The following is a 13,894-nucleotide window of genomic DNA, read 5'->3' on the forward strand; positions in this document are numbered from 1 at the left end:
TTCATTAAATATATTAGACAGTCTGTTAAACGTCAGTAAGTGCAGTACATGTGTGATAAAACATATTATTAGTGATGTAATGAGGAAACACCAATGTCTCTTGTGTGAAGCCACGGACCAATCACAGCCTGCCTGAATGGATGTGTGCGTGGTCTCTTGAAGCATCATGGGAGCGATGACTCAACGTGACTCGTAGCTGCGCTTCCGACGCATTTGAACAGGAAATATGAAAATTCAGCTATTTTAATGATGAAATAATTGAAATGATTGGAATGAAAAAGAAAATCAATCTAACGCACGGACCATAGAACTAAAATGGAACAATTTAATGTAATCATAAGGTGTTTTTTTTTTTTTACTATTCACATGCAGTGGATAGGAAAGACCACCAGGGGCAGTGAGGCTCTGCCTCACTTGCCTACCCTGACCACATGTCACTGTACATAGGATTCAATTTGCATCATGGAATTACATATAATCCTCGGTCAAAACTGTAGCCTTTGTAAAATGTTTAACTGTCTGGGTATTGTATTAAGTAGCGTTGTAACATGCCATGTCATACACGTGTGAAAATAAGTGATACACATTGGATACTAATACTTAGAAAAAATAGTACTGTATAGCAAATGGCCTTTTTTATCGTCATGGTCATTGAAGTGTGAAAAGAAGTTAAACCTCTCTAAAATGATGGAGGGAGGGGGGGACTTCGAAGGCTATGTTAACCAAGTGAAAAACTTGACATTTGTGCTGGCTCTGCAACAAAAGGGGAAAATGTGGGGGACTCCTCAACAACATGAACGTGTGTGTGTGCGTGCATGCGTGCTTGTGCGTGAAAGCAGATGAAATGAAAAACGTCCAACAGGGCGCTCTGTGAGGCCATTTTCATTTCATCTTTATCTGTTTCCTCCTTTACTGCTGCTGCTCACACACTCTGGCAGTGACAACAAGGAGGCACTTCTTTACACTAATATGCACGTGTTGTATGTAACATACGGCCCATCACAGCGTTTTATCCATCCCGCCGTGCCAAAATTATGTATTTAACATTAAAATTACGATCTATGAACATTTTTATTTTTAATTCACTGTCAGCCTTCCCAGTTAACATGTATATTTGACTTCTAAAACCGTCAATGGCAGTGAATGTGTTAAAGAAAACAAAAAAAATCCTAATTTTTTGGGGGGTCCAGATCCATGATTTATTTTGTTAATTTATAAACACTGCCAGAATTTTTCCTAAATATTTCAATGAATAATTCATGAGAGATATTAAACAAAATTCAACTGGTAATATGGATGAGTTAGGTATCTATTAAGGTTGTGTACAATTTTGTGAATTATATTTTTTATCCAATGAATAAATTCTTGTGTCTCTACAAAATTTTGAGTGGTGGTTTTGATCGGCGTTTGGTTATAAAGTGAAACAAACCAGGTTTCACTGTAATGAAATGAAAGTGAATGAAATGTAAAAGGACGATGAGCTGCTCACCTCCCTCCACATGCGGTAGCATTTTGTATGTCCTGTGGGAGCAGACAAAGGGAGAGGGGGGAGGGTCCGGGAGTCGGGTATGCGGGCCGAGTCCCAGCCCAGTCAAAGTACAAAAGTGTATGTGAGTGAGAGAGAGAGAGCGGCACAAAGGAGAAGCGGGCAACAGCAGCAGAAGCGGCAGCTCCTCATTGAGATTGCTTGAAATACGCAGCAGAAGAAAGGGAGAAGTGAGTGCGACTGATAGTGAGTAACTCACTTTTTCTTTTTCTTTTTTGAGGGAAGAAGAAGAAGAAGAAGAGAATACAGGACATACGCGACCACTTTGGTGGCCCATTTACTTGTGGATATGCCAGCCTTCCCTTTGTGCGACTTCCCATCCGAGAGGCGCACGGTGGGGGAGAGGTAGGGGGACACCGGCTCTCCCACCACTGCTCTCCTCACCATGAGCTAATTTCTGGACTTGCACGAGGACATCAAGGATGGGGATCACATCGGAGACAAGTCGAGAGGTTTGAATCATTGGGACCAAGTGTCCTTACCCTTTACTCCTCCCCCTCCCTCCTTTGCCCCTTACACCCTAAACTGGCGCCTCGGAGATGTTACGGTAAAGACACCGGGACAATGTCTGGGTAGATAATTTTTCGCACCTACCTCAGAAGCCAGCAAATTTGGGATTTTTTTTTCCTCAGGATGTCCTCGGGACCCCACACCTACCCCTTTCCATTTGCGCTCAAAACAGTCACGACTTCCATGCCAAGTGTCTGCTATAAAATACTTGTCAGACAGTGATAATTGCTCTGGTCCCTGGTCCCATCACAGAGGCCAGCAAATTCGGCACCTTTTCACATGGGAACTCCAAGGGGTCTCCTACTCCTCCATCTTTAGCCCCTTGGCACTAAATTGTCGTATCAGAGACATAACTGTGCAGATGTCCAAGGCAGTGTCTGGAATAAAATACCACTTGGACAGTTGCTCTGGGAGAAGTGAGTCTCTGGTGTTAAACTTCACACCTCGGGAGCTGCCGGCTCTCCTCGGAACCTGGCAAATTTGGCACCTCAGGACCAAGCATCAGAGACGCCTGTGCCAGTATCTGGTATAAAGTTGGCATTGTGGACTCCCCTTACATGCAGCCACCGTCCTGCTTCAGAATCTGAAAGCATCCACAATATCCCCAGAATCGAGCTTCAGAGACATCTGCACCAGTGTCTGGAATAAAAGACTTTTTGGGACAGATCCCTTGGCTGAATTCAATTCAACTTCCCAACCCTGGTCCTGGAATCTCCTCACACATAGCCGCCGCCTCAGAAGCTGGCGAATTTGGCACCTTTCACACAGGACATCCTTGGGGCCAAGCATCAGAGACATAACAAGAAACATCCGCGTCACTGTTTGGAGTTAAAGACTACTTGGGCAGTTTAGAATCCCCTTAAACAGAGCCAGGGTAGCGTGAAAGGGGGCTTCTGTCTCCATGATGTTCAACAATATCCCGTCGCTGGGGTCCGGCAACATCTCGGCGGGCAACTGGAGCTGCAGCAAGAACGATGGCTTCAAGTACCCGCTGTACAGCACGGTGTTCAGCGTAGTGTTCGTGGTTGGCCTCATCACCAACGTGGTGGCCATCTACATCTTCACCTGCTCGCTCAAGCTGCGCAACGAGACCACCACGTACATGATGAACCTGGTGGCGTCCGACCTGCTCTTCGTCTTCACGCTGCCCCTGCGGGTCTTCTACTTCATCAACCGGAGCTGGCCCTTCGGCAGCGTGCTGTGCAAAGTGTCCGTGTCGCTTTTCTACACCAACATGTACGGAAGCATCCTCTTCCTCACGTGCATCAGCGTGGACCGCTTCCTGGCCATCGTGCACCCCTTCCGCTCGCGGACGCTGCGCACAAAGCGCAACGCCAAGCTGGTGTGCGCCGGCGTTTGGGTGCTGGTGCTCTCGGGTAGCTTGCCCACAGGCTTCCTGCTGGACACCACATCGCGGCAGCGCCACCCCGCCAACGCCACCTTCTGCTTCGAGAACTTCTCCTCCAGCCAGTGGAAGTCGCACCTGTCCAAGATGGTCATCTTCATCGAGACGGTGGGCTTCGTCATCCCGTTGCTGCTCAACGTGGGCTGCTCCGTCAGGGTGCTGCAGACTCTGCGGCGCCCCCACAAGGTGAGCCGTGGCGGGGGTAAGCTGAACAAGACCAAGATCCTGCGCATGATCGCCGTGCACCTCACCACCTTCTGCTTCTGCTTCATCCCCTACAACGTCAACCTGGTCTTCTACTCGCTGGTGCGCACCAAGACCCTCAAGGGCTGCTTCGCCGAGTCGGTGGTGCGCACCATTTATCCGGTGGCGCTGTGCATCGCCGTCTCCAACTGCTGCTTCGACCCCATCGTCTACTACTTCACGTCAGAGACCATCCAGAACTCCATCAAGAGGAAGTCGCTGGCGGGGCGGCCGTGCGACGCCAAGTTGTCTGAGGCGCTGCAGTCGGAATCCAGCTCCAACCTGCAGTGCAGCTTGAGGAACCTCAAAGCCAAGATGCTACACAACGAGTCCACGGTGTGACTCTCTCTTTGACCCTTTTTTACGAGTTGTAAAATACAACATCCAGTTCGGGGAACTTGCCTCTGTCCATTTGTGAGGCCCTTCGCACACTCCGTGTTATCCTTCCGCTGAGGATTATACTGTCATTGTGCAACTGAATGGAAGGGAGTGCGAACACTTTTGGTAGTGCACGCGCGTGTGTGTTTGTTGCGAACTGTAGCACACTTAAATTAACAGTTATATGGAGCTAAGGTCGGGTGGGTTTTTTTGTACACAGCAATGGATGAAATTCTTCAATAAACAAACCCATTCGGACCAGAAAGCCCCAGCAGTTTCTTTTGAATATCTGAACAATGTACACAGACATAAGCAGCAGAGGTGGGAGACGGTAGTCACATGACTTAGACAATACAGACTGGTTTGGGACGATAAAAAAAAAAAAAAAAACTGATTGTGAATGTGTTACTCCAGTTAACTAATGCAAGTACTGATACTGAGTACAAAGTGGCTTTTGTCGTGTGTGACTGAGCAATACCTTTTTGACTTGCTTAAAATTTAGTGGGGACTTGCTTGATTTTTACGACAGTAACTCGGGACTTGCTGGAAACTTGGAAGACTTGGGGCCTGCACATATGTGACTTACTCGCAACTCTGGTAAACAGTGATGCTGCAGCCAGGCTGTGAGGAAGTGAGTGTCGAGCTCTGGCCGGGCAGGGAGTAGTAACTTCCTTTGGAGAGGTTTTGCGCAACCTTTGAGCGAAACCATACACGCGACGGACACTTTATTGGGTACATCCGCATGTGGTATCACTGCATCAGGTCGGAGCAGACGAGGTGATAAAGACATCTGCCCTTCTAACTCTCCGATGTCATGTCAAATTGGAAGTGAAACACTTCTCCTCACTTTGTTTGTGTGAGGTTAAATAATGTGTGTGCATGACTATGATATATGAAATATAGTGGCAAAATATTTTCATCGAAAGAAATTGTATAAATGAGACATTTCTGTGCTCCTTTTAGCCTCTTGTGTCACTGCTGTGTCAATATATTGAATGTGCCATGTATAGTACGAAGGAAGTGTTTGCAAATTACAAAATAATTTAAAAAATATGTACTGACATTAAAATAAATAGGGACAGCAGTTCAATCCCAACTTTAAAATATGTGTATATTTTTACAGTTATATATTCATTTACAACCCCAATTCTAATGAAGTTGGGACGTTGTGTTAAACATAAATAAAAACAGAATACAATGATTTGCAAATCATGTTCAACCTATATTTCATTGAATACACTACAAAGACAAGCTACTTAATGTTCAAACTGATAAACTTTGTTTTTAGCAAATAATCATTAACTTAGAATGTTATGGCTGCAACACGTTCCAAAAAAGCTGGGACAGGGTCATGTTTACCACTGTGTTACATCACCTTTTTTTTTTTTAACAACATTCAATAAACGTTTGGGAACTGAGGACATTAATTGTTGAAGCTTTGTACGTGGAATTCTTCCCCATTCTTGCTTGATGAACAGCTTTAGCTGTTGAACAGTCCGGGGCCTGGGTTGTCATATTTTACGCTTCATAATGCGCCACACATTGTTCAATGGGAGACAGGTCTGGACTGCAGGCAGTCCAGACCTCCAGTCTAGTACCCGCGCTCTTTTACTACGAAGCCACGCTGTTGTAACAGGTGCAGAATGTGGTTGGGCATTGTCTTGCTGAAATAAGCAGGGGCGTCCGTGAAAAGGACGTTGCTTGGATGGCAGCATATGTTTCTCCAAAACCTGTATGTACCTTTCAGCATTAATGGTGCCTTCACAGATGTGTAAGTTACCCATGCCATTGGCACTAACACAGCCCCATACCATCACAGATGCTGGCTTTTGAACTTTGCGTCCATAACTGTCCGGATGGTTCTTTTCCTCTTTGGCTCGGAGGACACGACGTCCACAATTTCCAAAAACAATTTGAAATGTGGACTCATCGGACCACAAAACACTTTTCCACTCTGCGTCAGTCCATCTTAGATGAGCTCGGGCCCAGAGAAGCCGGCGGCGTTTCTGGGTGTTGTTGATAAATGGCTTTTGCTTTGCATAGTAGAGTTTCAAGTTGCACTTACGGATGTAGCGCCGAACTGTGTTTACTGACATTGGTTTTCTGAAGTGTTCCTGATCCCATGTGGTGATATCCTTTACACGTTGATGTAAATTTTGGATTCAGTGCCGCCTGAGGAATCTAAGGTCACGGGCATTCAATGTCGGATTTCGGCCTCGCCGCTTACATGCAGTGATTTCTCCAGATTCTCTGAACCTTCTGATGATATTATGGACCGTAGCTGATACAATCCCTAAATTCCTTGCAATTGTACGTTGAGGAACATTGTCCTTAAACTGTTCGACTATTTTCTCACGTACTTGTTCACAAAGAGGTGAACCTCGCCCCCTCTTTGCTTGTGAATGACTGAGCAATTCAGGGAAGCTCCTTTTCTACCCAATCATGGCACCCACCTGTTCCCAATGAGCCTGTTCACCTGTGGGATGTTCCAAACATCCCACAGGTGAGCGTTCCTCAACTCTCTCAGTCTTTTTTGCCACCCGTCCCAGTGTTTTTTGGAACGTGTTGCAGCCATAAAATTCTACATTAATCATTATTTGTTAAAAATTGTCAAGTTTATCAATGTGAACATTAAATATCTTGTCTTTGTAGTGCATTCCATTAAATATACGTTGAACATGATTTGCAAATCATTGTATTCTGTTTTTATTTATGTCTAACACAACGTCCCAACTTCATTGGAATTGGGGTTGTATTTCTCATAAACTAAAACAGGACAATTTGACCCACATAAACACAATAACTGTCTATATGTGCATGTATATATATATATATATATATATATGTGTGTGTGTGTGTGTATGTATATGAATGTATATGTGTATATATATATATATATATATATATGTGTGTGTGTGTGTATGTATATATTTGTGCATATATATATGTATGTATATATATATGTATGTATATATAGTTATATACAGTTTATTTATTATCATTACTTATTTATAAATATGTTTTGTAGATTTTTCTAAACTTTAACATGGGTCAAATTGACCCGTATCAGAGGAGAAGGGTTAGGGTAGGGTTTCCAAATTTAAAGATAATTTAAAAAAATATATAAATATAATTTTAAAAAAGAAAATACCAGCAGGAGGTTTTATCCAAATCTTTCTTTGAATTGAAAATATACACCCTTTATACTCTTTCTTTTTACATTGCTGAAATACTTTTTGTAAAATGTATTATGGTTTTTTTTTGTTAGGTTTGAAACATTTGCATTTGATTTGCAACAGGAGGGTTAGAGGAGTGTTTGCAAATTCAAAAATGATGTGAAATCAAATTTTAAAAAATAAGGGCAGCAACAGCAGTTTTATTTTCTTCTATGTCAAAATACATGATTTGGATTTTCTTTTAAAACATTAACATGAGTCCATTTGAGCCGCGACATAAGAGATTGAGGATGTGTTTGGAGTTTAAAAAAATAATTTAAGAATGTATAATGATTAGAGGGAAATATTAAAACTGATGTAAACAGAAGGTGCTTTGTGCAAAAAGTTTATTTTTTTTATTCACTCGATTTTTTTTTTCAATTTCTGAAAATAGTGGCAGGGTTAGGGTGTTGGAAAATTCTCAATGTTTGTTTTAAATATTTAGTTAAAAAAAGAGAAAAGAAAAGGCCCACAGAATATTGTTTTTTGTTTGTTTTTTTTACATTGAAAAAATATTTTTTTCTTGGTTAAAGACAAAAATTAAAACAGCTCATTTTGACATGCAACATTACAGGATGGATCAAGTCTGACAACATAACAGGAGGGTTAGGCATAGGCATTTACAGTGGACTATAATAATAGTTAATGTACTTTTTGAAGAATGAGTATTTATTTCGGTGGTACTTGGTGTAAAAAGTTTGACAACCACTGACTCTCGACTGTCTTGAATGACGTGTTAATATCGATCTTTGAAATTCGAATTCAAAAGTGACTCTTTGTGTTTTACGGTCGAGAAAATAAACACCAGCGTGAACGTTCCAGATTTCTGTTGTGCAGGTGTACCAAATAACGTGGTCAGCGCGCGCAACTATGTCAACAAGAACCGGCTTGAGTGGATCAGCTGGAACAAAGGAGGGCGTTTGAGGTTTATCTTCATCTCTTTTCCCCCACTACGGGAGGCTTTTGAGGAACATCCTAACTATTACAACTCGCGTTGCTTTGAACAATGCAAAGCAGATGCCTGAGCGTGGCTATTTCCCACGGAGCGGCACCTTTATGGTGAGTCAAGGACATGGGGCTCAAACGCTGTCGTGAAAGCAACACAAACAAACAAACAGACGTTGACGTAATGCACCATTTTTTTTTGCCACGGCGGAGACAAAGTGGAGACACAAGGGCACAAACGAGCTCAGAGTAACCTAGCCTGGAAATTGTACGCTTTCATAGAAACCCACCATTTAGATTCCTTGTCAGCCAGCTTCAACCCACCTAAAATAAGCCTAGCGACACCATTGCAGAATAACATTATTATATGGATAATACAGGTGCATTGTTTACCTTATGAACCCTGCCTAGCAACAAGTGACCATGCCCAGCAAAGATAATCCAATCAGTTTTATGTAGTGTTGGAGATAATTGAACAAAGGTGGAACAAAATAAATAAATTGTGGAACAGTCATCATGTTTATGGGTTAGCAGACAACTTCCTGGTTCATGGAGGATGATAACCAATCAGGCGTTATCTTTTGTTCCCATTTGTTGGGAGCTAAGCTCAAACATCTAAGGCCTATTTCTCTCAAATATATTTCTCACAACTCCATCTAACGCTGTTAGTGAGCACTTCTCCTTTGCCGAGATAATCCATCCATTCTTGAAAATGTTTCTGCGGCTTCCCAAGCTGTAGCTCGCAGACCCCAATTTGAGAACCCGCTGTAGAAAATCTGCGTTTTACTATTTGCCGTTTCACTCAGGCCACTGTGAAACAAGGTCATGGCAAACCCAAAAGACTGGTACTGTACAGTATCTTCCTTGGGGGAGGTAATAAACAAAGCTTCTTTTGCATATACAAGCCTTATCTAATCAGCTTGACCTCGCCCTCCTACTGACAAGAGGCAGACACGCATTCTGCTCGCCTTTTTTAAGGGGGGGTTTTATTGTCATTTCTTTTTTTTTAGCATTTCAAGGGTATGCAAGGCTATATATATATATATATATATATATATATTATAGTGTTTTGGCTGACAAACTCCATCAGGGTCATGCCAGGCCATACCATCGACCAGTCAACCCGGCTTCCTGTCCCTCTGGGCTGAAGGCAGCTGCAAGTCGGAGAAAATAAATGTACTTTCTGCAAAGTATAAAGGTTTTGCTTAAACTGTTAAATAGTAGGGACACATACAGTTAGGAAGATTGCACAAAAAAATATTGTTACCCTATCAGCAGAACCGCCCAGGTCATATTTTAACATTTTTGAAAACAAGAAAAACAAAAAACGCCATTTTTGCAAGCACGTTACTATTTTTCATTGCATTTGCTCAAAATTGTGTTTTTTCTCACTTTTGAAAATGGTAAAATATGACTTAGGCAACTATGCTATTAGGCTAACTTTATACTAAAATTCATTGATTTGCCACATTAAAGACAGACGGTTCTTACACAAAGGTCGTGTAAGATTCCTTCGACAAAGAGGGTGCTTTTCACACAAAGAGCCTGCAAAATTGTCTTATTTAAATGTTCCACATAGAGATCCCGCAAAACTGCCAAATCAAAGACCGTTCTTTCATAGAGAAGCCTTGAAAATTGTTGGATCACAGATGGTTTAACACAGAAATCCCATAAGATTCCTGCATCAAAGATGATTCTTTCACACAAATCCTGCAAAATCACTGCAATTGTTTCACAGAGATTTTATTTTATTTTTTTCAATTTTTTCACCCCCAATATTGCCACATCAAAGACTGTTGTTTCATACACAGACCCCAGAAGATAGTTGCAAAGACAGTTCTTAGAAACTCACACAAATATCTTGTAAGATTCCTACATTAAAGACAGTCATTTTCACACATAGACCCTGGAAAATTGTTACATCAATCATTTTTTTTTTCATAGAGCGAAGAAATTTAGCACATCAAAGATTATTTTTTTTTTCACGAGGGACAAAGAGAGCGCACAAAATTTCCACTTTTATGATGTTTTTTTTTTTTCCAACAAAGACCCCAGAAAATGACAGCAACAAAGACAGTAGTTTCACCCAGAGATCCCACAAAAATGCTGTGTTCAAAGACTGTTTTCATGCATCTGTCCTGGAAAATGTATGCATCACACAGATCCCGCAAACTTGCTCCATCAAAGATTGTTCTGTCATGCACAAATTACCGCGTGAAAATTTTTCTTTCACACGTAGCTACCGTAAAATTAACACATCAAACACGGATCTATGCAGAAACATAAATACTCGAGTAAAGTACAGATACCTGAAAAATCTACTTAGTCATTTGAGATCGCATGTAAAAGGAAGGAACTCGGGTATGCGGGGGTCTCTGTCGAGTATAATGAAGCATCCCCCCCCCCCCATGAACACACATTGCATGGCTCTCCAAGTTACATTAGGAGGAAACGTCTGCCATTAAGCTGATAGGAGCTGCGTCCATTTGCGATAGGAGACTGTCGGCTACGACAACAACGTCTGCTATGTGCTCTCCCACCTTGTTTTCACTCTTATCATCACACTGTAACATGTTTTATATTAGCACGCCAGACACGTCGACTGAAGCGGCAATTAAGGAAGCGCATCGCAGCAGACAACTACAAGACGGACCGATTGTGAGGACAGGGAGACGGGCACAAGGCTACAAAATGAGAAGCAGCACCGGGCTAATAAAGGCAACAAGAAGAGTAGCGGTAGCATACCTTAGCATTAGCATGGCAATAGCATGACAAAACACAAAGCTGACATGTCACTGTAAACTGTAGCCTCTTTCACGCAGACATAGAGAAAAATGGCAGCAGCAAGAGTAGTTTCACGCAGAGCTCCTAGAAAATTGCTGATCGGAGATGGTTTTATCATGCAGAAACCTGAGGGTTCTCCCAAAAAAGAAAAATGGCCGCACCAAAGATATTGTTTTTCTCTCCAACCAAATGACTGTTCTTTCATCCAGAAATCCCGGGAAAAGAATTCCGCCTCTGTGACTCTTAATTTCATTCGGAAATCTCAGGAAAACAAAAAAAATAATCATATCAAAAACTTTTTTGTCACACACAAAATGTCAGATAAACGCCGCATCAAAGACTGTTCTTTCATCCGTAGATCCCGGAAAGCTGCCGCGTCAAAGGCAGTCCATTCACGCAGAAAAGACTTCTTTCACGCAGAGATCCCATAAAATTGCCACCTCAAAGACTGTTCTTTTACAAAATAAACGCGGCATCAAAGATGGCTGTTTTACACAGAAAATGCTGCAACAATGTCAGTTGGAAAACTCAAGATGGCAAATTACGGCATTCCATAAACATTTTAACGATTCGCTTCACTTCGGGCCTGAGCGAGCTTCACGTTTGTGGACAAGTCGTGTGCTTCGGTCCGCTTTCCTCCGGGAGCTCCCGAACGGCTCCGCCCGGCGACTCGTTGACGTTAATCCTCTCGCCGTCTTAAGAGGAGGCGACAGGCCACTGGTGCGACTGACAGCCTCACAAAAGACTTACGCGTCCTGTCAAGGGTGGATTGTTGCTCTCAAAAGTCACTTTAGTGCCTCCGGTATTTGTCTCGACCAAACAACCCAACCACCATCCATCCGTTTTCTATTGCGCCCGTCCTCATTAGTGTGACGAGTGCGTAAATCCCACGCGAAATTGTGGGATCAGACAAAAAAAAAAAAAAAAAAAATGCTGCATCAAAGACATTTCTTGCGAATTGAAAAATCTGTCACATCAAAGTCAGTTCTTTGACGCTCGAGCCCACAAAATGGTGGACTCAAAGACGGTTCGTTTCCACGACGAAGACTGTTTATGCAGGGAACCCACAAAAGTGTGCCACATCAAAACAAGACAAAAATTCTTCCTTCATCAAAGACGTGTTTTAACACGCAGAACCCACAAAAATGGATGCGTTAAAAAGTTGCCTGATGCATAGATCCCACCCAAAATTGTCAACGCAATTGTCTTTTAGCTACCAAAAAATAGCTAATCAAAGTGTGTTCTCTGATGCATAGAACCCACAAAAACTCTGGAAAACTCCCTAACCTCACAAATGGGAGGCGGACATGCTTATAATGCATAATGAAACACTTTTGTCATTTTGTAAAAGTGTTTTCCATGTAGCATGGACTTTTATCCAAACTAAAATGGCCCCTGACACTGAAAGCTTCCAGTGGTGCATTCACTGTGACTAATACACGTGTAAATCATTGACCATTTGAACCTGTGCGTTAGCGTGCGCGCTTGCGCACAGCTGCTCTGTAAAATCACAAGACGCGAGTAACGGAATGCCGTTTCGTTTAGTTTTTCCTTCCTCCCTACATACTGTATGTGTGCCCATCGACACAAAGGCGTGAATGAAAATGACATGAGCGAAAAAAAGCAGCAGAACACAACTTCTGTTTTGTGGTGCACGTGCACAGCTGCAGGCCGTCGCATTCGGAATATCCAGTACAACATACGCCATGAACTTGCAATGCATCCGTGCACAATGTAAAGCTTTGTGTCTGCTACCGAGTGGGACGCATAGCAACAGCTGACGCGTGCGTGTGCGTGTGTGTGTGTGTGTGTGTTTGTGACTTTCACATGACCTTTTCAACTCTCAACTTCTAGTTCATGAGGGCAAAAAGGTAAAATGCCCAAACGGATGACATTGTTTTTTTTAAAAAAAAAACAATTAATACTGTACAATCTATTTATTAATTCATATAAATGTTATCAATTTCAATAATAAATTCTTTATTCATTCAATTTATTGTTTTTTTTAAAAATTAATAACAGATACCTGATGTATTACTTTATATGATATTATGTTATTACATACATTATTATGTACATTTTAATCAATTTCTGATCTGCTAATACATGTTTATTGAATCATTTTTGTACCGCTTTTCCTCATTAGGGTCGCGGGCGTGCTGGGGCCCATCCCAGCTATCTTCGGGCAAGAGGCGGGGTACAACCTGAGCTGGTCGCCAGCCAATCGCAGGGCACATACAAACAAACAACCATTCGCACTCACATTCACACCTACGGGCAATTTAGAGTCTCCAATTAACCTACCATGCATGTTTTTGGGATGGGGGTGGAAACCGGAGTACCCGGAGAAAAGCCACGCAGGCACGGCGAGAACTTGCAAACTGTGCACACAGGCGAGGGCGGGATTTGAACCCGGTTCTCAGAACTGTGAGGCAGATGTGCTAACCAGTCGTAAACCGTGTCGCTGTTTATTTAATTCAATAATTATTTTGTTCCATCATTTTGATTTATTAGTATATATTTACTAAAAGGTGTATGAATAATGTAAATTTATTATTACATTATATATCTAATTTTAGATTTGACATTATACTTTAACAGTAATTTTTTTTTAAATTCCTGTATTGGTATTTATTTTATTAAACCATTCATTTATGTAGATTCTTTTTAGTATATGGTATTATTTATAAATATTTCATTTAATTATATTCAATTATACATTCATTTTTGTTCATATTAATTCATTGATAAATTACTTTTATTGAATTAATTGAAAATGATTGTGTTGAATTATTTTAAAATTATTCATATATATATATATATATATTAATTATAATTCTAAACTTGTTTTCCTCATGAAATAATAGA

General features: G+C 41.7%; 1 protein-coding gene across 1 annotated transcript; it reads left to right on the forward strand.

Annotated features, from left to right (window-relative positions):
* Positions 1 to 1,616: 1,616 nt before the first annotated feature.
* On the forward strand, positions 1,617 to 5,036 carry lpar6a (lysophosphatidic acid receptor 6a). The gene has a single exon (XM_061681458.1). It carries the CDS (start codon positions 2,958 to 2,960, stop codon positions 4,044 to 4,046), a length of 1,089 nt encoding a protein of 362 aa, XP_061537442.1. The 5' UTR covers positions 1,617 to 2,957; the 3' UTR covers positions 4,047 to 5,036.
* The last annotated feature ends 8,858 nt before the right edge of the window (positions 5,037 to 13,894 follow it).

Source organism: Phycodurus eques, chromosome 7, assembly GCF_024500275.1.
Source record: "Phycodurus eques isolate BA_2022a chromosome 7, UOR_Pequ_1.1, whole genome shotgun sequence".
In the NCBI taxonomy this organism is placed as follows: Eukaryota; Metazoa; Chordata; class Actinopteri; order Syngnathiformes; family Syngnathidae; genus Phycodurus; species Phycodurus eques.